Source organism: Rhincodon typus, chromosome 10 (assembly GCF_021869965.1).
Source record: "Rhincodon typus isolate 14 chromosome 10, sRhiTyp1.1, whole genome shotgun sequence".
Taxonomy (NCBI): domain Eukaryota; kingdom Metazoa; phylum Chordata; class Chondrichthyes; order Orectolobiformes; family Rhincodontidae; genus Rhincodon; species Rhincodon typus.
Genome location: NC_063341.1, coordinates 71,116,706 through 71,142,071, shown reverse-complemented (window position 1 = coordinate 71,142,071; position 25,366 = coordinate 71,116,706). Strand labels below are relative to the sequence as shown.

At 40.4% G+C, this 25,366-nt stretch overlaps 1 protein-coding gene across 1 annotated transcript in view; it reads left to right on the top strand.

Moving 5' to 3' along the window:
- Positions 1-19,177, top strand: part of usp33 (ubiquitin specific peptidase 33) — a 114,794-nt gene extending 95,617 nt beyond the window's left edge. Inside the window, exons 10-13 of the mRNA XM_048601551.1 lie at positions 1,616-1,724; positions 8,070-8,172; positions 11,463-11,531; positions 14,142-19,177. Coding sequence (XP_048457508.1) covers positions 1,616-1,724; positions 8,070-8,172; positions 11,463-11,531; positions 14,142-14,296 — 436 coding nt within the window. The 3' untranslated portion in view covers positions 14,297-19,177. The remainder of the gene's footprint in view (positions 1-1,615; positions 1,725-8,069; positions 8,173-11,462; positions 11,532-14,141) is intronic.
- Positions 19,178-25,366: the final 6,189 nt, after the last annotated feature.

Here is a 25,366-nt window from a genome sequence, read left to right as displayed (position 1 = left end):
CAAACTACCCTGCATACCCTACATTTTACTATCATCTATGTGCCTGTCCAAGAGTCGCTTAAATGTCTGTAATGTATCTGACTCCACTACCACTGCCGGCAGTGCATTCCACGCGCCCACCACTTTTGTTCCATGACTACTTTGTCATTTAATCTCTCTCGCCCTCTACCCTACCTAAGGTCTTCCCTTCCGTCTTCCCTTTCATCCTTCCTTTCCTCCCTCCCCTTTCATTGCATAAACCCTCCACATTTCCACCTTTGATACTAAAGGAAAGTCATTTCCAACTTAAAATATTAACTCTGATTCTTTCTGCACGGATGCTGCCAGACCTGCCTGAGTATTTCCAGCATTTTCATTTCTGATTTTCGGTATCCCCAGTATTTTGCTTTTTTTCCCTCTTTTGACTTGGTATTAATTTTCATCCAGTTTTGCTGCTGTGAGACACCTCCTGGGGCCATCTTTTATGCTGCATATTGACCCACTAAATTGGTCTGGTTCAACAAAAATAAAATTAGAGTTATAAGACAGTTCATGGTAGAGAAAAGCTAAGTGTGGAATCTACTTCAAAATTTATTATGACCCTTCAAAGAAGAACACAAAATAAATTAATGGAAGGCAAAATTGCATTTAATTTCGGATCACTATTGTTTGCAATGTTAAAAACCTTGGTTTTATTTCTGAAGCAGTTAGATTTCTTTTTGCTGTTAAGGGATGGTAACTCTCGGGGTTTGAGTAATTGAAGTTAATCCAGCTGCTAAGTAAGTTGGCTGCAGTCACTTCGAACGTTGTATGATAACCTGCAAATACAATTTAAAATATGCTACTTCAAAGTCAAATTGGCAAGCATGTATTAATGTGCATTTGTAACTTCTCCCTGAAGCTACTCACGATTGCCTAAATCCACCCTCCCAAACCTTGCGTCAGATCATCAGCTGATCCCCTCATCCCTGTCTTTGTTACTTTGAAACTTCACTATTTCAACCCACTTCTATCTGGGATCTCTCATTCTACTGTCCATAAAAATGTCATCCAAAACAAAGCTCATATTGTTACTTGTGCCAAGTCTTACTCACCCATTTCCACACATCCACCCTAAAGCCTGTGCTTTCTGACTTGCTCTGCTCCAGCCTTGGCCTGCTGAGGATCATCTAATTCTGGTCTCTTAAGTGTTGATTTTTAATTGCTCCATCTTGCTGACTCTGCCTTCAGCTGGCTAGCCCTTTCCCTCTGGATTTCCCTTTTTAACCTCTTTGTGCTACCACCTATCTTTCTTCCTAAACCTACCTACCTCAACCAAACTCTTGGCATCTTCACTAGTATCACTTTGGCTCGGTGTTGGATTTTAATCCTTCTGTGTAGCACCTTGAAGCATTTTATCAGCATACATTTATTACTTAAAAGTTAACTTGACAATTAATTCTTCCTTGTTTGTGGGACCTTGTGTTCTCTTATTTCCTTAGATTGCAACACTTCAAAAGTACTTAATTGGCTATAAAATACTTTAGGCCTGTTCTGAAGTTCAATATAAATGGAAGTTATTCCTTCCTTCCTTGTTTTGACATGTAGCAATACAGGTTTTACGGAAATTAGACTATCTGCTTTGCTATCCTGACAGGTATGGAGGGGGGCCAGCTGTCAATCATCTCTACACCTGCCAAACCTGCCAGATCGAGATTGAAAAAGTAGAAAAGAGAAGGAAGGTGGAACTGGAAATGTTTATACGAGTAAGGAAACAAATGCCTTGTTCAAAATCTTATGGTTTTGTTTTGCATTTTTTCTTCAATGAGTTCAACCAACTATTGAAATCTGTAACATAGAAACATTGAAAATAGGAAGAGGAGGAGTAGGCCATTAAGCCCTTTCAGCCTGCTCTACCATTCAGTGTGATCATGGCTGATCGTCTAACTCAGTATCCTGTTCCTGCCTTTCTCCCCATAGCCTTTGATCCCTTTTAGCCCTAAGAACAATTTTTAATCCTTCTTGAAAACATTCAATATTTTGGAATTTTTTGTTTTAGTTGATTATTTGGTTGCACTAAAACGCCTTTACTTCCATTTTAATCCAACAATATTGGAACAAAGTCAGGTTAAGGCCTTAGCATGATTTCTGAAGATAGGTTTGGTCATTTGGGCCTCTGCAGAATAGACAATTAAGAGTTGTTAGTGTGAGCTAGTGGTGACACTTTTTGGCTGTTTGGGGAGTGTTGTGTCCGGGAGAAAAAACAGAAATAACATGGGAATGTCATGACATTTCAGTGATGTTATTATCCCATTGTTATTATTTATGAACAAATGATTTAAAAATTTTCAAAGTCGGCTATCAGGTATCATTAATTAACCTGAATATCTAAAGTGGAATCATTTCAACACAGGAGGAAGCCATTCAATCCATTATGTCAATGCTGGCTTTGCCAAAGCTATCCAATTTGCTTTGCTCCCATGTTGTTCCCCTACCTCTGCAAAAATTTTGCATTGGCTCTTTTGCCAGTCATCTCACAATTGCATCCTCTGAATACCAACCCTCCTGAGAATGGAGAACATTTCCCCTTACTTAATCTCTCAAAACAATGCATAATTTTGAATGCCTCTCCTCTTAGTCTTCTAGATTGTGAAGATCACAATCTCAGCTTGTTTACTCTCTGCATGTAACTGCTCATCCTTGCTTGAAGCTGGCGGCAATCCACATGTCAAAAGTTGAGTTGGTGAGATTTGCTTCAGGTGTAGACTTTTTTTAATAAATACATTCCTGCACTGACAATGAGGGAGCTTCTGTCCCAAAATTCATGCCATGCTCAGAATCTGTGAAAAATTAAATGAGTTAATTTGTTGCGGAATTAGTAATGAATCGTTTTCATAGAATCACATTGGTTACAGGAACTCGAAACCTGTATCTATGCTGGCTGTCCACAAGAGCAAATGAGCTAGTCCCATTCCCCTGCCTTTCCCTCCAGTTTGCAATTTTGTTTCTCTTTAGGTGTTTATCCAACTCTTTATGGAGTTACTTTGTACTGCAAAGCACCTGGATTGCATCCTTGCTCTCCTAACCTCTTTAAGTGAATGAATAAACCTTTATCATGTCAAACTACACAAATCAAGTCCTTTAAAGAAAAGGTCAAGATTAGAAGCAAATTTACACAAGCAAAAAATGAACTAAGAGATCAACTTTCCTGGAACTAAAAGTGAAGTATTCAAATTGAGATGTTTTGTAAGTGATGGTCAAAAGGGTCAGCTGTTATAGATAAATGGAAACTCTTCTACTGTAAACTTTCAAAAAGAAACATTTTTCTAATTCTTTCATGGGATACAAGTATTGTTGGCAAGTCCAGCATTTGTTGTTCATTGCCCCTGAGCACATGGTGATGAACCCCATCTTGAAATGCCACAGAGCAATCTGATCTCTGTACCCACAGAGCTGGTTGGGAATGGAGTTGTAGGATTTTGACTGAGTGATGGTGAAGGAACAGCTCTATGGTTCCACAATGGGATGTTGTCCAGATGCCTTTTTGAACTTATGAGCAGAGAACCTAATAGCAATGCTTTGGAAAGGGTAATAAAATGACTGAGTGTTATGGTGGGAACAAGTATTAAGTGCCTTAACCATGGGATCTTGATGGCTTCCAACTTGCATGAACAATGTTGAAGTCAGTAATCCAGTCCAAATTGGTAAATAGCTTCTTCCCCGCTATTATTAGACTTCTGAATGGGCCTGTCAAATTTTAAATTTAATATTGATTTCTGTCTCTCCGCACCTTCTCTACAGCTGTAATATTGTGTTCTTCACTCTCTCTCTTTTATTACCATAATGCACTTTGTATGGTATGACGTGTCAGTGCTGCACGCAAAACAAAACTTTTCACAGTGCCTAGGCACATGTGACAATAATAAATCAAATTGAATCAAATGTGTAGACAGTACTACCTGACTATAGAGCAGCACAGTGGTTCAGTTGTTAGCACTGCTGCCTCTCAATGCCAATTCGATTCCACCCTTGGCTGACTGTCTGACTTTGGATTTTGCAAATTCTCCCTGTGTCTGCATGGGTCTCTGCCAAGTGCTTCAGTTTCCTCTCACAGTCCAAAGATTAGGTGACTTGGCCATGCTAAATTGCCCCATAGTGTCCAGGGTTGTGCAATCTAGTTGTATTAACCATGGGAAATGAGGGGAAGGTTTGGGTCTGGGTGGGATGCTCTTGGAGAGTCGGTGTAGACTTGGGCTGAATGGCCTCTCTGACTGCACTGTAGGGATGTTGTGAATGCTATGCTATGAATACAACCTGTGTATCTCCAACATTTGGCTTTTATTTCATATTTTTGGTTGTGGCAATTTTTTTTCTCTCACCTCACTTGGAAATTTCCAACCGTATTACCTTTTGTGCATAATGTATGAAGTTGATTTGTTTCTGTTTTATGGAGTTTCATGTTTGTGTGTCATTTGTATACTTAAGTACACAAGACTAATAGTTCATTGTTAACCTTGGTAAAAATAGATTAAGCATCTTAATTTTAATAGAATTGCCCTCTCCTATCATGTCGTTTGGGAACAGTAAAAGGCAAGAAAATCATTTGTATTCATATTTCAGATACCGTTTTTTTTTGAGGAAAGGTTTTCACTCCCCCTTTTGAACTAGCTATTAAATAGCGTGACTGTTCTCAATTGTACCACAGTATTTTAACTTTTTTTTAAATCATTAACTACAGGAACTCTTAAAATAAATGTGTTCATTAGCAAACATAAACTGTTAGTGATACAATCTATCAAGTGCATGAACTCACTCAGTTCATTAAAAATGCCATTTGCAGCTCTTGATCATGAAATAAGCTTGAGTAATTTTCAGATTAGACATTAAAAAGTTACTTTTATCTTTCATTGAAAGTGAAAGACGTGTTTGTTTCTATTGTGTTTTTGTCAAGTTGCTTCCTCAATAATCTGGCCTGGTTAAATTCTGTAGAACAGATGATTCTGGCTTTGGGTTCTAGTGGAATTTAGCTTCCATTTAACTGGATAGGTAATTTTCATTGAATTGTATCTGACAATAATGTATAGCAGTCCTCATGTAAGAAAATCTGTGGCTCTACCGGTAACTTCAATGAAATAGTGGAGAAAAGGCAATATCTGAGATTTTGATAGTTTGAACAGTAGTCCAAGACTGAGGGATTTGAATGTGATGAAATTGCTCTGGCAATACTTTAGGGAACTAGTAGAGTTGTGTGACAATAGAGGTGTTGAACATAGAAGAGGAATCTGGGCTAAAATAAAAACGGTGCTGTAAAAATTCAGGCCTGGCAGCATCTGTGGAGAGAGAAAGAGAAACAGTTAATTTTAGAGTCTGGAATGACATTTTTTTTTTGGAACCTATAATTCTGAAGACGAATTGTACAGGACTCGCAGGATTAACTGTTTCTCTCTCCACAGATGCTGCTGGTTACACTTGGGTGGGAAGGCAAATGGTGAGGAAGATACAGGGTCTGCAAAGGGATATAGAGAAGTTAAGCAAGTGGGGAAAAAAACTTGGCAGATGGAATATAATGTGGGAAAATGTAAGATTATGCACTTTGGAGTTGAATGTTATTTAAACAGAGAAAGACCACAGAAAGCTACACAACAGAAGGATTTGTCCTCATGCATGAATCACAAAGAGGTAGCATCTAAGTTGAGTGGGTAATAGGGAGGGAAACTAAAATGTTGGCCTTTGTTTCAAAGGAATGGAATATAAAAGTGGGGAAGTTTTGTAAAAGCTGTACAAAGCACTTGCCAGGCGACAACTGGAATAGTGCGATCAGTCTTGGACCTCTTTCATCTAAGAAAAAATAGATTGGCATTGGAGGCAGTCCAGGAAAGGTTCACTTGGCTGATAAAAGATATAGTGGGATTCTGTAATGAGGAGATGTTGAGTAGGTTGGGCCTATACTCATTGAAATTTAGAGGAAGAGAGATGAACCTTCAGTGTCTCAATAAGGTCTTAAAGGACTTGACAGGGTAGATGCAGAGAGGTTGTTTGCCCCTTGTGGATGAGTCAAGGATAAGGGCACAATCTCAGAATAAGGGGTCCTACATTTTAGAACTGATGAGGAATTTCTTCTCTGGGAGTAATGAATCTATGGATTTTGTTTACCACAGAGGGCTGTCAAAATCAGCATGTTGAGTATATTCAAGGCTGCAGTGGACAGATTTTTGATCAATAAGGGAATCAACTTGATAGATTGTATCGCTATGAAAATAGTCAGGAAAGTGGAGTTGAGGATTATCAGATCAATCCTGATCTCATTGAATAGTGGAGCAGACTCGATGGGCTGAATTCCCTACTTCTCCTGTGTCTAATGGTCTTACGGATTTGCTGAGTTGCTCCAGCACTTTTTTTAATTTCAGATTTACAGCATTCACAGTTTTTTGCATTTATTTGTGAGGAATTGATCTGCTGGGTTCTGGGAAAATCAAAACTTGTGAAGGTTGGGAGTGTCTTGCATGCAGGGAAACACTGCCGAACGCATTGTGGGTGAACTGATCAGTAAGTACAGTGGTTCAAAAAGATTATTCACCATTAATTTCCACAGAACAATTAGTAATGGGTAATGAATCCTGACATTGCCAGAGGTGCCCATATAGCATGCTATTTTTAAAATCTCGAAATCGCTGAAGCATTAAAGGAGGCCATGTTGCCACAAAACTAGTCTGTTAAACTGAAGGGTAGATTTGATATTTTTGTTTTTGCTAAAGCTTTTTGTCTTGATGTCAAAGCTTTTTTGTCTTGCACTCAGCAGGGCTAACTCAAGATTGCCAAATTTCAACAATTCTGAGTGCACTAATAGCTGTGCTGACAGTTAATTTAAGATAATCAGTAAGGCTGCCCATTTACACACTTCAGAAGCAACATCCATTCATATGGAGGGCCTACTGTCTGCAAACAAAATAAATATATTCCAATCTTGAACCTTTTTTCAATTTGCAAAGTGAGCCTATTGGTTTCTCTAAAGCAATGCCTGTGCCAATCAGAGTCAACTTGGCAACCCATCAGAACCTTTTCCCATTGTAGTATAAATTGTGATTGTTTGAAGTTTGGCATTCTTCCATTCGTCTTGATAAGTACAGAACAAAACCTTCAGCGACTTATTTCTCTTCTCAACAATCTTCATGTTCTGCACTAGCAAGCAGCTGTTTATTTCTGACTTTCCCCATTTTAAGAATAACTTCTATCCTCCTTGAGTTCCATTCCATCAATCTATCCAACAAACCAATTTTAACCTTATTGTTTTGAATTCCGTTTGTTGTTCCCGCCACCATTGTGTCTAAACAACTCTCCACAGCTTTGCATCCTCCACTCTTATTTGTCACTTGATTCCAATGCACCACATCCTCCTACTCTGAATTCTCCCCAAAATATCTGTTTCATTTGTCTTCCCTCCCCTCCATTCCAAACACTTGATTTTCACTTCCCTCCATACACTCTGCCTAGTGTCTTGCACCATTTCTACTTATTCTCGTCTTGTTTCTCTGTTCTCCATTACGTAGGAAGCAGTTCAGTCAGGCAAGCATAAGAAATACATTTGACATTTTACATGCAACTTGCACACATGTACATAGACAGCTGTGCCTCTAGCTCTCTATAACTTAGAAGGCTGTTGATTCACTTCTTGTTCCAGAGAACTGAGTGCATACTCTAGGTGGACGTACCTGAGCATATTTATGAGATTTGCTGCTCTGTCAGGTAAACTAGGATCACGTGGAATTATTTCGTAAGAGGTGTTCTCCATGGTGAGCTGGCCCGCAAATATTCCTTGTCGAACCTAATTCAAAACCACTTATCTGCTCAGATTGCGTTACTGTTTGTGGGACCTTGCTGTGTGCAAATTGACAGCAGATTTTCCTCTGTTACATCAATGGCAACAGATATTTATAAAAATGCTTAATTGGCTGTAGATTACTTTGGAACATCCTCAAGTCATAAATGAAAGTCTCTTTATCTTATTAAATTAATGTTATGTTAGTTCACGCTGCTATTGCATTAACTTGCATTTGGCAAGTTTGTGAAGTGTGACAAACAAAATAATTGAAACTTTGTCCCTTTTAATATAGCTAAACAAAGCTTTCCAGGAAGAAGAATCACCTTCTGTTATCTACTGTATTAGCATGCAATGGTTCAGAGAATGGGAAGGATTTGTCAAGGGCAAGGAACATGGTATGTAAACTATAATGTGGTAAGCATATAATATTGACTTATTTTGGCAGTTGTCTTAATTTGTAATCCAGAATTTTTATTTTAATTCCTGTTTGCTTTCCAAGTAGATGATGCTTTGAGAATAACTTGGCATTAGAATATATAAACACAGGAGTGGAAATGAAAACCTCTCATCTGGTCAGGGCTGTAATGCAGCTGGTTTTGGCATCTACATTGATGCAGTTGAATATTTGATCTGTCCGCTCTAAGTCTGCAGTTTGGTTCAGATTTCATGTTCATACCGTCTCGTCAATGGTTCCTCAGAACTGAGGATGATGTCTCACGGGCTAGGTGAGTCTTCAGATTAAGGAGGAGCCCAGTTTTGCATCCACGAGTCTTTTTTTAAAAGTAGGCTGACATTGCATAGGGAAATGGAATTTATGGCCCCAGTTGGCTTCCTTCTCCTTTCTCTGCCACTGCCTTTCTACTTCACGGTCAAGTCACTGAGCCTTGTCGTGGCTTGAGCCTTGATGGATGAGGAGATGTTGCGCTAAGCAGTTAGTGGCTTTCTCCTGTCAATCAGTGGTATCTCTTTAGGGCAATTTGTAGCCCAACCTTGTCTCTTTTCCTTTGGCCAATGAGTGTTGAGTGTTGGCCAATGGAGAACTAGAAGAAGAGAAAAGGAAGGCAGTTTTCACACATCCAGATGTAATGGTCCATCCATCGGACTTGTCTTTATTTTAAGACCAGTGCTTAAATCTGGTAAACACACCTTCTGGGACGATTCTTGCTTTGGTCCATCCATGTTCCCGTTTGATTTCCAGAATTCGGCATTAGGTGCAGGTCCTGGAGACCGTTCAAGATCCTAATGTGACATCAGTAAATGGGCCATGTTTTGCTGCAGTAGAGGAAGGTTGTCAACACAGCAGCCTTATATACCAGGACCTTTGACCTCCAAAGATCCCTGTTGTCAAAGACATTTCACAACTTGAAGGTACTGCTGGCACAGTTGACCTGGTGTTTAACTTCTTCAACGATAGCAATCCCTTTCACAGAGGTAGCTGCCGAGATCTGGGACATTTTGCATATACTTCATATTTACGTAGATGGTGTCAGGGATTCTCAATTAGCCTCAGTTTGATGGAGGACCTCCTTAGCCATGTTTAAGGACAAGTTAGGCATCATATTTAAGGTGTTGAAAAAGTCAAGCATGCTTTGCAGGTCCTGTGTGAAGTGAGCCATCATGCAGCAGTCATCTGTGAACTGAAGATTGTGGTAGCCGATGGTGGTAAGTTTTTAATTTTTGCCTGGAAGTGACCGGAAATTGAAAAGTTTCCCTTTGGTTGCTGACGCAGAGTGGTCATCTCGGATGAGGTAAAAGATGATGTTTGATAAAATAATAAGGCAGGAACCATTCACACAACCTTGTTTGACCCAGGTCTGGATGTAAAAGGTGTTAGTTTCACATCCTCCACTCAGGAGAGCGGTAGTCATGTTGTCATGCAGGTGTCTCCAGTTGCCTGTTGAAGTTCATCACCATCCTGAGGTTGGAGGACAATTCATTATGTAGAGAATAAAGTGCTTTTGTTGCCCTGACCAAAGTAAGGAGCCATTCTATGTTTTGCTCCTGATGTTTTTCTTGGATTTGCATAGCTGTCAAGACCCATGTCTGCAGTTCCCCCGATAGCAGACTGAGTTTCTGAGTGAACCTCCGCGTCAGGGCAGAGGCAGTTCAGGAGGATGCAGGCCAGGATTTTGCCCTCGATGGATTAACAGATCTGGTCTGACAGGGCTGCCACGTATTGAAGATGCAGTCCAAGCATTTTACAAAGTCTTCACAGTGTAGGAATGGTCAATGCCATTGTTTATACTGTGCAGTATCCCATGTCCATCTCTCTTTTAACCTTACTAACATATCCAAGTATTTCTTTCTTCCTCATGGTTATCTAGTTTCTCCATAATACATCTGTGATATTCACTTCAGCTACTCTTTGTATTAGTGAATTCTACATTCTTACCACTCCAGGTTTCTCTTAAAATTCTGTTAGATTTTTTAATGACTGCCTTGCATTTATAAACCCCAGTCTTGGAGAATCACCTACAAGTGTAACCATCTGTTCTACATATATTCTATCAACTTTTTCATAATCTTCAAATCCTCTTGTCAGGTCGTTCCTCAATCTTCAGCTTTCTAGAGCCTGTTCAACCTTTACAGAATGGTATTTCCTTTTAGTTCCAGTATCATGTTTGGGAAGTCTCTTTTGCACCTTCTGCTCTCCCTCTTTACATCCTTTCTATAATAGAGGCCAGGCTATATTCTGTCTAGGATCCATTTCTCTTTCTGTTCCAAATTGGATTAATGAGAGATCTTGTTTAAGGGCTGAAATGCAGAGCAACAACAGTTACAAGTTGAAATAATCGTGTTGGTTGATAAGCCCAAGTTCTAAATGTCCATATGCTTCAGAAATTTCCTTTTGAATATTTTCACGTTGTCACTGTTTATATCCTGACTTCTTTTGAAATCCAGACTGGCTGCAATTTCCATAATCTCAACATGTTTATTCTCAGGGGCTCAACTGTGCTACTTGCTGCATCTGGCTTCTCTGCATAGTACAATTTTTGCATTTCAAAATAAATCTTAATATCAACTTTGTTGCTTTATCTCATCTCTATTTGGTTTTCAACCTGCACCACAGACTTTTGGACTGCAGTTACTCCACTTATTACGGAAGTATTTCCTGGCAGAAATTCTATCTTATAAAGTAACTCACTAAGCACAAGAAAGTTGTTTGTTATCCTGAGTTTAGTGTCTGGATTTCTCAGTTTAGCCTTGCAGTTTTCCTAATAGAAAGTGTGTTTTTATAAGTACATATGGAACAAACATTTTGAAATATTAATTGAAATTGTGAAATCGTGGAAGCTAAAAGAAAAATAACTGCTTCATAAATTTAATCAGGTTTATTTGTGATATGTACTGAAGTGTAGATATACAAATTTTGTGGCTGACTACTATAAATATGAATTTTTTCGACAACTTAGGTATTCGGGTTTTTGAGTTACCACACTTGAACTGTAGTTGGACATCATCGATCTGGTTGAAGCTGGCCCTTGTGTTGTTTTCAATTTCAAGAACAAAATTATCTTCACTTCAAATGAGAAAAAGCAACATGTGCTGTTTACAAAATGTATTTACAGTGATAGATAAACCTATCTTGCACCATTTGCATAAACGGCCAGTTAATGAGTGATTATGCATATCTTAATTGTGTTTTTCCTGATTTAATACATATTTAATTATTCTCATGTCTTAGAGCCTCCTGGTCCAATTGACAATGCCAAGATAGCAGTCGGCAAAAGCAACCACATGTCTTTAAAACAAGGTATGTGCACATTCTTTATTTTGCACAGATTGTGCTTAATAGAACAGAAAGGGAGTGAAGTTACTTTATACTTCGAATTGAACTTTGATACACGTGAGGTAATGTATGTAGATTTGGTATCTGTTAAGAAGTGGATTAAAGGGATTGGAGGAAATATAAAAAATTCTAATTATAATAAAAGTCTGAAAGGAAACATTGAATAGCTTGAAGCTGTTATCCCTAGAAAAGGGAAAGCTGAGTGGTGACCTAATAAAGGCATTAAACATGATAGAGTTTGCTAGAATAGATATGAAGAAAATGTTTCCAGGTTATGGTAGTCCAAAACAGGAAGCTATAAATACATAAGGGAGAAAGAAATAGAAGAACATTCTGATAGAAAGTAGGGTTTTAGACTTTTGTGGATCATTAGGTGAAGGTTGATGCTGAAGACAATTAAATTGACCACTCTCAGGAAATGGGCTAAGTGACCTGTTTCAGTGTTGTAAATTCTATTAGGGTAGGTTTTCTGAATTGATTGTCAAGGAAAATGATTCCAGACCCAAAATTTCTTATGACAATCTCCAAAAATATCTTGAGGACCTGAAGTTTCATATTTGAAAAATCTTAAAAGCCATTATTGGAATCAAATGCAATATCTACTCTTGGTCATCAGTAAAGTGATGGCAGGTGTCTTCAACAGTGCTGTCAGGCAGCATTTGCTCAGCAATAACCTGCTCAGTGATGCCCAGTTTGGGTTTAACCAGGGCCACTCAGTTCCTGACCTCATTAAAATCTTGGTTCAAACTTGGAAAAAGTCTTGGAGAAAAGAACTGGGAAGTGAGAGTGACTGCCGTTGACATCTATACCTGTATGTGGTTGTTGGAGATTTATCATCTCGGTTCTAGGACATTTCTGTGGGAGTTCCTCCAGGGTAGCGCCCTACACCCAACTACTTTCAGCTGTTTCATCGACCTTTCTTCCATCATAAGGTCAGAATGACTGTACAATGTTCAATACTATTTGCAATTCCTCATACTGAATCAGTTGATATCCAAATGCAGAAAAATCTCAATAGTATCCAGGCTTGGGCTGAAAATTGGCAAGTAACATTTGTGCCCCACAATTGCCAGTTAATGACCATTTCCGATAAAAGAGAATCCAGCCATTGCCCCTTGGCATTCAGTTGTTGTGTTACAATCACTGAATTTCCTACTGTCAAATCCTGGGAGTTACCATTGACCAGAAATACAGTGGTTACAAGAGTAGGTTAGGAATCCTGCAGTGAATACCTCACCTTTCAACTCCAAAGCCTGTCCACCATTTACAAGGCACAAGTCAAGAATGTGGTGGAGTACTGGATGAGTGTAACTCCAATAATACTAAAGTAGCTTGACACCATCCAGAACAAAGCAGCCTGCTTGATTGTCACCACATCTTTAAACATCCATTCCACCCTCCACCAATGTTCTGTTAGCAGCAGTATACTATCTACAAGAAATACTGTGGACATTTACCAAGACTCCTTGGCACTTTCCAAACCCATGACCACTTCTATCTAGAAGGACAAGTGCAACACAGACATGGGAACACCACCGCCTACAAGTTCCCCTCCAAGCCACTCACCATTTTAGCGTGGAAATATATTGCCAATCCTTCATGTCTCTGGGTCACAATCCTGGAATTCCCTCCCTAACGACATTGTGGGTTTACATACAGCATGTGGAGTGCAGTGGTTCAAGAAAGCAGCTCAACACCTTTTCAAGGGCAGCAGGGGACTGGCAATAAATGCTGGCCCAGCCAGAGATGCCTACATCCTATGAATGAATTAAAAAAAAAATACAAAGACTTGAAATCATGTTCATGAATTACATGTATATATTCAGCATGTTACAGAACATCCAAGCCTTGCTCTTCTAACTCTGAGCCAACTGTTAAATAAATCCATTTTGTATTATAGGGAGGGGAAGTAAAATAGTGCTGATACTGATCTATGAGTTAATATTAAGTGACTTTGAATACGCAACATGCCAGTCAGCAAGCTTGTTGGTGGTGGGAGTGGTGGTGGTGATAGTTAGTGTTTGTCTAAAATCCAAGGCAGTCTAGGAAAACAAGCTTGCATTTATGTAGCATTTCATTTTTGTGACCTCAGTTGAAGCACTTTGCAACTATAACACCATGCTTAAGTTGTTGTACAGTATGAGGTTTGCCCATTCATTGTAAATATGGAAATTGTTTAAGAAGTAAGCCTTTTGCACAGTCTTTATTTATCTGAATGTCTATGATATGAGTCATAGAGAGTCAGAGGACGACAGTGCAGATAAAACGCCCTTTGGCCCATCAAATCTGTGCCAGTCGAAAACAACCACTTCACTAATTCTAATGAAGTACGCAGGCAAATTACCTGACAGATTTGCAGTGAGTCCAGAACAGTGTAGTGATCAGCCAGGCCACATGAAGGATTTGGTTGTCCAGTCCAATCCTGTCCTGTCCTAGTGAACGCCAGGAATCTTGAAAAAGTTTAGGGTTGTTTTATTTGGGTGGGTGCCTTTTTACTGGATTAGTAGTCCCATGTATCATTAAGGGAGTCTTGTGTTCTGACATGAAGTCATGTTTCTTGAATTTCTTATCCAGGAGCTGATTCTGGCCAGATCTCAGAAGAGACCTGGAACTACTTCTGTTCGATTTATGGAGGGGGCCCAGAAATCACTCTGCGGCAGACTGTGAGCCATCCTGATACATCTTGTGTAGAAGAGAAAATAGATGTTGAAATACGTCCGGTGCAATAATGTCAAAGGAAATATTAAAAGTACTGCAACTGTGATGAATTATGCTGGATTCTAAGCATTCCAGGGTGTGATATATTTTTCGAAAAACAATTTCTGCAGTGGCATTAATGATTTGTGTTTTAGGGACAATCACAAAGTTAAACCCTGTTATGTAAAATAGTTTGACATAGGTTTTTGATTTGTCTGATAAACTGTCCTAAAAGTTTGGAGGTGTTTTCTCGTGGTATGTGACGTAGCTTTGATCTGTGAAAGGCCCGCACACTAAAAGTGTACTAGTGTGAAATGGGTTGCTAATATTAAGTTGACTCAGGAAAGCACTGATATCTTTTTTGTTTGCACTGTACTGTAGATGAAAATTTAACAATTTCACAACTATTGACCATGCTACTGTAAGCTGTTAAAGGAATATTCTCAGGAGAGCTTGCAAAAATTGAGGCTTAATGCAATGTGGAGGACAGGCTAACTAACAGTATTGTTCATCTACATTAGAAGCAATAGAGAAAGCCATTGCATTGGTGCCAGTGCTAACTGTTTGACACCAGTTACTTTCTTCCTATTTTACTACAATTTTAAAATATTTATTTTTTCCTATTTTCAATATCACTACTTCAGTAGACACTTGTATTAAACACGCCGTCTTTTGTGGACAAAATTTCTTCCATCTGTTCTCTAATTTGAACTCTGTGTTCATTTTACAAATTTGAAAACCAAATTTGATCACCTTTCATTGTTTACTATGCTTTCACAATACTGAAAAGCTTCTGTCTAAATGAAAGCAGGGCAATTTTCTGAACACCTGTCGATTCTCTTCAGTTGGGGGTACTCGCACCTCTGAATCAATAGGTTGAGAGTTCAAACCTCAGTCTGCAGACCCGACACACAATCAGGGCTGGGATGACTGAATTGCTACATTATTGGTGGTGCCATCAGCCTCCTTTGTCACTTCATGAGAAAGGGGTTTGTATGGTTAACCCTAGTGTCTGCTGGCTAACTAGCGTACAACTGAGGTTGTCTACTTGGGTATTGTCTACTGAATAGAATGGTTACAGCACAGGAGCCCAACTGCCCAGCTGAACCCCTTTCCGCATGCTCTAAGCAATTTAGCCAGTTCCACTTCCCCATTCTATCCTGTCAGCCTATGATTCTATGCCTCCTTTCAGGTGCTCATCCAGTTCCCTGTTAAATTAATTAAATCAGCCACCTTCACCTCACTTTGTACATTTCATAACATCAATTACAGCATCAAAAGTATTTTCTCCCCCCACATGTTGCCTTTCTTCGTCTGTAATTCACCTTAAAACAGTGTCCTTACTTCTTGACCCTTCTACCAATGGGAACAAGTGAGGTGATAGTAACTGTCATTAACATCAAGATACCATTTGATTTGAGTGTGCTGTCAAAGGACATCATGGTAGAGGTCATTCCCAGCACAAACAAAGATGGTTGTGGCTGATGAACAAGAATCCTCTTAGACCCAGATCATGAATTTGAGGTTTCTCAGGGTAGGTGTCCTAGGCCCAGCCATCTTCAGTTATTTCATCAATTTCCATTCCTTCGTCAGAAGTTCAGAAGAGGGGATGTTCAGTATGTTTTGTAACAACTGTCACTTGAAGTGCTACGGGCCATATGCTGGAAAATGAGTAGACAAGTGCTTAATGACCAGTGCGGGTATGATGGGCCTCTTTCTGTGCACCAAGACTCTGTGATTATGACCTCCAATACTGAAAGCAGTCTGTGCCTGCATGCTGCAAGACCTGGACAACATTCGGGTTTGGGCTAAGTGGCAAGTAACATTGGTGCAACACGTGAATGATCATCTCCAACATGAGAGAATCTAACAATTATCTCTTGACATTCAATGGCATTACCATTGCTGAATCCCTTTATTCAATACCTTGCTCAGAAACTGAACTAGACCAGCCATGTAAATGCTGTAGGTCAGCAGTTGGGAATTCTATGGTGAGTAACTCACCCCAACTTCCATCTGAAAGGTACAAATCAGGACAGGAAGGAAATACTCTCCAACAAAAACAGAAATTGCTGGAAAACTCAGCAGGTGTGGCAGCATCTGTGGAGAGATTGGGTCCAGTTACCCATCTTCAGAACTGAAATACTCTCCAGTTGTCTGGATAAGTGCAATTCCAACAACATTTAGACCAGTTGCCATTTGGAATAAAGATGTCATTCAAGAGGAAGCCACACAATAGATCCACTGAAACAAATGCTTATGGTACTCCATGATCAGCAGTATTATCTCCAAGATTCAGCACCTTCCAAACCTGTGACCTCTGCCACCTCGAAGAATAAAGACAGCAGATGCATAGCAATGCTACCACCTGAAATGACCCCTCCCAAGTAGCACAACATCTTGACTTGGGACTGTATTATGTTCCTTGCCTTTCTACTCTGTGCATTGATTTTAAAGGCCGGGTTAGTGTAAGCCTTTTTAATCAATTTGTTTTTATCCTGTTCTGTAACAGTTCATGCACATGTATCCTCAGGTCTCTCTCTCTTTTTGAACTAAAATAGAGAGAGACCTGAGGACACGTGCATGAACTGTTAAAGAACAGGATAAAAACAAATTGATTAAAAAAGCTTACACTATCCTGGCCTTTAAAATAGCCTCTCTTTGTTTTAATCCATTCATGGAATTTGGACATTACTGGCTGGGTCAGTATTTATTGCCCATCCCTAAATACCCAGAGGGCAGTTGAGAATTGACCACATTGCTGTGGATCTGGATTCACATGTAAAAAGGTGAAGTTGCCATAGTCTTACCACACCATAGGGCTGCTTGAGAGAGAGAGAGAGAGAGAGAACCTGAGTGTCACCATGCCTCAGATGAGGGGCGGAGTTGAGAAGGAGATTCCTTCAGGGTATTCTCGGCTGGTGTGAGAATTTGTACCGCAAACAAGCTGACTGACCCCTGGGATTCATGTGTAAGATGACAGATTTCCTTCCCTAAAAGACATTAGTGAACTAGATGTATTTGTATGACAGTCAGCAGTGGTTATGTGGCCTCAATAAGACTGCCTTTTTATTCCATATTTTCATGGAACTTAAATTTAATCATTTATCAATGTGAGATTTGAGTACATGTCCCCAGAACAGCCTGGTATTCTGGATGACCACTACATCATGTCTCCCCAGAAAGGAATCATTACCAAAAAGTTATCACTTTATTCTGCATCAAACTTCACCTGCTGTGTCTATTCCAACAACCTGTGTCCTCCTCCAAGACTATCACTGTCCTCCTCACGGTTCACAATCTTTCCGTGTTTTGTCTCGTCTATAGCTTTTGATATTGTGCCCTATACAGCTAAGCCCAACTTATTAACTGAGATCAAGATGAGCTGTGATTGCAGTACAAACCTTTGGGAAACACACTATATATTTCCTTCAGTCAATATAACCACTGTCCATCACTACTATTGGTCCCTTGTCTCTCAGCCAACTTTACACCCAGTCTATAAGTGACACAGATAAAATGTCTGATGAAGGGTCTAGGCCCGAAACGTCAGCCTTTCTGCTCCTATGATGCTGCTTGGCCTGCTGTGTTCATCCAGCTCTACACCTCGTTATCTCAGATAAAATGTTTGATTGGTATCTTTAGTGTAGGTAGGCATGAGTTCAATGTAGTATTTCAGCAAGACTGTTTTCTTGGGATCCAGACCCAATCAGTTTCATCAATGTTCGATTTGATCTTTCTGGATTCTTGCTGTGTGAAAAGCCACATTGAGCCAATTCCCTCCAAAAGTAATTCACTGTAAGCAGAACATTTTTGTGTAATCGACAGACACTAAAATTTTCTCTTGATCTATTCTCCCACGATTTGAGTCCTGTGTTGCAACTGGAATCCTGTCGTTGCTGATTCCCTGAACGTTGTTTCTAAACACCACAAATGAGAGAGTCTCCTATCTCCAGCTTTCATTATCATCTCTGGGACTGAATGTGCAGAGGTGACAGACACTAAAAAGGCCAGTTGACCCCACAAGCCTGCGCTATACCCTGATGGCTGGAGCATTGTGACTCTCAAAACCCAGTCACTGCCAACTGGTTGAAATAAACTTCAATGATATTGTCATTAATCTGTGGGCTTCCCACTGCATGGACCAATAAAGAGAAATTTCTCATCACAGTAACGGTGTAAACTTTAATCTGCAACCAAAGGAGCCTCTATTGGGTTTAGACTGATAAATGTGAATCTTGTCAAACTTCTTGGGAGTATTCCACTAAAAGTGCAGCTAATTATTCTTTAGGGTAAAGTTATGTAAACAAAAATGGTCCAAAGCTTGTTGGACTGACTAATTGCTCTTGCACCACAACCTAATTGAATTGTTCATTTGAAGCCATTCTCCTTAGCATGTGCCTCGAAAGAATGTTCCATTAAATTAAAACCATGCATTAGCCAGAATGTGACTTTTCTGTTTCTAACAGGATTTTCCCTTGAGCTTTTTTGTATTAATTTATTTTTTAAAATGTGCATGTAAATCTTGACTGTGGCTGATTTAAGTTGAACTTGCACTTTGAAGGAATTATGACTCTAACTAACTGTTTTTAAAAAAAAATGCAACGAATAAAAACTTGTGTAAGGAATGTACAAGAATACCTTGACAAATGTAATTATACAATGATCGCAGTTAGCGGAATCGGGCTCCCTCAACTCTTAGAACGAAGCACTCGTTCCCGTACACCTGTGCATGTTATGTTTGTGACATTAGAATCATCAATGTGAAAATGTGCTGGACTGTCCCAGAAGTACAGAATTGTGGAAGTAAGGTTGGAATGCATAATAAGTGGAAGATATTCTGTTAGTCATTTAATGCTGTATAGCAATAGTGACTGCCTCTCTTGTTCAATAAAAGAAATAACATGAACTCAGCAGCAGTTGTTTCCCCTTTATTGTTTTTAATAATGTCAACTTTCCTGCGATTTAAGGGAGCTTCATCGATACTCTTTTTTTATACCCCAGAGGTTAAGTTGATCCACAGCCAGCCTGCATTTACACAGAAATTCTGCAATAAAAGCATAAAATATCAGGAAATGCTTAGCAGGTCAGGCAAATCTGTGGTGTTAACCAAGCAGCCATCGTTTCAAATTGATGACCTTCATTTACAGTGGGAACATGATAGATATAGAGCTTTAAAGCAAATGAGACAGGGAGAAAGAGGGTGTTTACTTTGGGTTGGTGGCTGCATTCTGGCCTGAATCTCAGTCATGGATCTGAACCCTTCCAGTGATACTACACTGGCTGGTGAGAAAGGTTTCTTTGAGTAACCAGTGCTTTTTGGCCCTTTTCCTGAAGAAGTTCTTGTCAGTATTTTGTTCACATTGCCACTCGACTTGTATAATAGGTGACTCAAAACTGTTAAAATATTACTAAAGAACCATTCGTAGGTCACAGTGAGTAATTTTTTTTATTCATTTATGGGATGAGGGTGTCACTAGCTAGGCAGCATTTATTGCCCAGAGGGCAGTTCAGAGTCAACCACATTGCTGTGGGTCTGGAGTCACGTGTCGGCCAGATCAGGTAAGGATGGCAGCTTCCTTCCCTAAAGGACATTAGTGAGCCAGATGGGTCTTTCCAACAATTGACAATGGATTCACAGTCATTATTAGATTCTTAATTCCTAATATTTATTGAATTCAAATTCCACCATCTGCTGTGGCAGGATTCAAACCTGGGTCTCTCGAACATTATTTGGGTCTCCGGATTAACGGTCCAGCGACAATACCAATAGGCCATCGCCTCCCCAGTAATAATGTGACTGGCAATTGAAATCAAGAATGTGCCTTTGTTTTCTCATTCATGTTTCCTTCTCTCCTGTCACAGAGCCACCAATTCTGTTTGTTCTATTTAGTTACCCATTGTGGGATCTTATTGCTTAGCCCTAAATTTTTGTGGCACGAAAAGAGCTCAGTGCCCACTATGTTGCAGCCTACTAAGTACTGCCTCCTTTAACCATTGGTAAAATGAACTGCTGACAGAAGTTAGGGAAACCCCAGCTAATTTCAGTAAAGTCCAATGGAGGTTTTATCCAAGCTCCATCAGGCTGAGTTTTAAGAGACCAAAATTCCTCATGATTCCATACGATCTCTGGTTCTCCCTCAGGATATGCCTCACTAATGCCATTGAAAAATCATTGCAATTGGCTGCAATGGCTACTTGTATTTACATTACACATTTTAGCAAGGAAAATATCCTAGAGCCCTTCTCAGGAATGTTATAAAGCAAAGTTTAACACTGAGCCACATAAGGTGATATAAGGGCAGATGACCAAAAACTTGGTTAAATGGGGTTTAAATGTCTTCTGGGAAGTGAGCAAGGCAGCAGGAACGTTTAGAGAAGGAGCAAAAGGGCATGACAACTGATGGTATAGTTACAAAAATTGGGGATACCCTAGGCTAGAATCACTGGATTATAGATATCCTGTCAGATTGTCAGGCTGGAGGAGATACACAGCTAAGGGTAAGCCATGGAAGGATTTGAAAACAAGGACGCAAATTCCAAAAGCAAGGTGTTGCTTAACCGAGGGAGCCAGTGTAAGCATTATTTTTTAAGAAAACTCTGCTTTTCTATCAAAGTGGAAAAGTTCACGTTTTGCCATGTTATATTCCATCTATCAACTTCTTGCTGATTCACTTAACCAGGCTCTATCACATTTCAACCTTCTTTCATCCCCCTCGGCCTGCTTTGCCAAACTAGCTTTAATCACAGAATCCCTGCCATGTGGAAGCAGACTATTCAGCCCATCAAGCATCCCACTGTATCTCTGAAACACTGCATTTTTCCTGGCTAAGCTACCTAGCCTACAGTTCCCTGGACACTATGGGCAGTTTAGCATGGCCAATCCATCTAACCCAGACATCTTTGGACTGTGGTAGGAACCCACACAGACACGGGAGTGTGTGTGGAGTTTGCACAATCACACTGAGGCTGGAACTGAAACCAGTCCCTGGTGCTGAGGCAGTAGTGCTAAGCACTGTGCAAGCTCATGTTGTCACCAGATGTGTCACTAGACGCTTGATCCCCTAAGACATTAGAGGGGTGTAGAGAACTGACCCCCACCCCAGCACCAATTCCTGCAGCATTTCATTTATTTCCTGACATTGGAAAAATTACTTGTTTATCTGATTTCTTTATTTTCTGTCAATTAACCAATGCCGACTAACCCATGCTAATATCGCAGATCTCATTAAACCTAACATCGTGTAATAATCTTGTAGGTGGCACCTTACCAAATGTTTTCTGAATGGCTGGTTTGAGATGTAGACTGATGCCAACAGTGTGGGTTCAATTCCTGCACCAACTGAGGTTACTGTGAAGGACTCTCCTTCTCGAGCTCGTCACTCAACCCAAAACGTTATCTCTTGATTTCTCCCCACAGATGACGCCAGACCTGCTGAGCTCTTCCAGCAATTTCTGTTTTTGTTTCTGATTTGTAGCACCTGCAGTTCTTTCAGTTTTTACCAGGTAAGAACTCCAGGTTATAGTCCAACAGGTTTATTTGAAAACACAAGCTTTCGGAGCCTCATTCCTCCTTCAGGTGTTAGTGAGAGAGGTAGTATCAGACACAGAATTTATAAGTAAAAGATCAAAGGGTCACACCACTGATGAAGATGTATTAAACAAACTTAAGATGCTGTTAAATCTTTAATCAGTTATAAGGTTTTACTTGATTAATGTGCATATGTAAATCCTCGAATTCCTTTCAAGTCACTGTCCTGAGAGAACTAAAGGTTTTGTCAGTGTAAAGAAGAAGTGACATTTTAGGCCAGACAAAGTCTGTTAGATGTGAGACATTGTTTAGAATCTGTTTGTATTTTGGTTAGGAGTCAGACTGGTTTTATTTCTAAAGTAGGAATTTATAAAACGCCACATTGACTGACTGTCTATAAATTGTGTGCTTTTTGAACAATATAGAATGTATCTGCAAATACAAATTCACACCGTAGATTCATGTGTGTGTGTGTGTGAGAGAGAGAGGAAGCGGGGGGAAGAGTGTACGTGTGTGGGGGAGAGACTGTATGTGTGAGCGGGGGAGGGAGAGAGATGGGGGGAGGGTGTGTGTGTGCGCGCACGTGCCGGGGAGGGGAGAGAAAGTGTATGTGTGTGTTTGGTGAGGGTGGGGTTGGGGGTGGGGATTTGGTGGTGGCCCAACTAGGCCCAGCCCAAGCCAAACACCCATTGCCATCGCTCACTCCAACACTTGCAGTGCAGTAGACAGCCTCTCTGTAAGACATGCTGGCATTGGAGACTGTCCAGGTAGGATTCATTAGGTTGATCCCAGGTGTGTCTTACATGAAGAGGGTGTGCAGGTTGGCCCTGCTGTACTCACAGGAATTTAGAATGAGGGGAGATGTTATTGAAACTAACAAGAAAGCTTTGATGCTTGACAGCCTCGTAAGATGTGGAAAGGTTGTTTCCCCTTATGGGAGAGTCGAGGGCCAAAAGAGACAACCTCAGAATAAGGAGTTGTACATTCATGACTGAGATAGGGAGATATTTCTTCTCTCAGAGGGTGGTGAATCTGTGGAATTCTTTATCACAGCAGGCTGTCGAGGCTGGGTTATTAAGTACATCTGAGGCTGAGTGAGACCGATTTTTAATCAGTAAGGCAATCAAGGGTTATCACAATTAGAATATCCTTATTGTCACGTGTACTCAAGTACAGGAGTACAGTAAAAAATTTTACAATGTCGCCTCTTATGGCGCCATCTTAGATGCAAGTACCTGGGTACAGATCTTAGATAAATAGAGAAATAAAAAAGATAAGTACTTGCATCACTTTACAGAAATATGACCTAGTTAAAAGGATAGACATTACAGTCAGACACACAAATTACGCATAAACGTTACATTGCAGTAGCTGAGCACAGGGGCTTCCCAACATGGTCTGACCGGCCGCGCCAGACCCCAGTCCAACCACCGTCCTGCTCTGCACCAGCTCTCAGCTGCTCCAAGGTAAGTTTTCTCCAGGACTCGCTTCCCCTCACCAGCCTCTACTTCAGGACTGCTTCCCTTTGCTGACCTCCGCCCCGGGATTCCCCCTCGTCATCCTCTGACCCGGGACTCGATTTCCCTCACCGCCCTCCGTTCTGGGACTGCTTCCCCGCGGCACCAGGATTGCCTCAGAGGCTCACCAGTTCCTCCGTTTCCCTCCAGGTAAATCGAAGCCATTAGTTATGGGTTATGGAGAAAAGGCAGGGAAGTGGAGTTGAGGATGATCAGGTCGGCGATTACTTTATTGAATGATGAAGCAGACTCAATGGACTGATTGGTCTCCATCTGCTCCAACACCTTATGGTCTTACCTTCTCTGCCGAGGCCGGCGAGAGGCAAGAGACTCTTAATACAGAGAGGGCTGAGGGCCGATCCTAATTAAGGCGTATAAAGTTGAGTGGGGGGGTCATTGGGAGAAGTGTTTCCCCTTTGTAGAGGGGTGAAGAGACATGGGGCACAGTTGTAAGGTAGGGAGCAGGAGGTTTAGAGGGGATTTAAGGAAATTTCCTTTCACCCAGAAGGTGGACAGTGCCAGGAACTCACTGCCTAAACCAGCGTTAGAGGTGGGAGAGAGAGAGTGAGTTAAGAAATGTTTAGATGAGAACTTGAAATGGCACAACATACAAAGCTAAGGGCCAAATGCTGGAAAACAGAATTAGAACAGACAGATGCTTGGTGACCGATGTGAAGGACCTTTTCAGAGCTGTTTAAAACCTTTACGACTCTAATTGCACAATAATGTAAAGGTGCTGCGTATTGAAATATACAGGTTCAAAAGAAAATTAGAGGAAATATGGCTTTGCATCATTTAAAGCCTTGGTTTCATCTAAACATTTACTGCTGATTTATAACTCACTCTAAGGTTCATTCAGCCATCACCCTGTGCTACTGTGTCCCTGTAGAATAACACTTCAATTTGAAAACTTTCATGGTGTTACAGTCCCTTAAGTGGCCTCACTCTGCTCTATCTCTGAGTCCCGCTCAAGTCCAGTTCAGAAATGTTGTAGTCCTGGTTAATCCCTGCCTCTCTCTTACTTCTCATCATGAGCAGCTTTGCTTTCAGCTTCCTGGATTCTAATCATTGTAATCCCCTTCTTAAATCTCTCTGCTACTCCTTTTTAAAATATGTTCTTTAAAATTTGTGTCTTTGACCAAACCTTTAATTAACTGAGTATCTACTCGTGATTTAGTGTCAAAATGTATCTGATAACATTCTTGTGAAATGCCTAGTTAAAGGTGCCATATAAATATACATTTTTGTCAATCTTTTCAGCCTGGAGCTTCCTGACATTGGTTTAAAAACAAACCTCTGATTTGATCTCATGATCCTTGACATATTGGCATAATTTAGGTTGAAGCAAAGTTTTGAATCTAAATCTGTAACATCCCCACCTCATTTTGAGGCTGAAAGCAAATGAGGCTCCTCCTGTCTTGCTTAGAATTCAGTTCTCTGCAGTTAGGGATAAGTGCCATAGTTCATTTACTGAGCTCTCTCTGGGGCCCAGTTCCCTGCTTGTCCCTTGGTGACCAGAACTCAGGAGAGTCACACAATGTCAATTAACCAGCTGCAATATTTTATCCCAGGAGTGGACGGAAATAGAAAGACTGCTCCACAGATTCTGAAGGTGTTCGTGACCCCTTGGCTTTATTCAAGGAATGGGAACACACAGTGCATCCATTGGATTTTTTAGTGTCGTAGAGTTGTACATCACCGAAACAGACCATTCAGTCCAACCCGTCCATGCCAACCAGATATCCTAAATTAATCTCGTTCCATTTACCAATATTTGGCCCATGTCCCTCTAAACCTTTCCTATTCATATACCCATCCAAATGCCTTTTAAATGTTGTAATTGTACCAGCCTCCACCACTTTCCCTGGCAGCTTATTCCATACAGGCACCACCCTCTGTGTGAAAAGGTTACTCCTTAGGTCCCTTTTAAATCTTTCCCATCTCACTTTAAACTTATGCCCTCTAGTTCTGGACTCCACCACTCTGAGGAAAAGACCTTAACTATTCACGCTATCCGTGCCCTTCATGATTTTATAAACTTCTATAAGGTCACC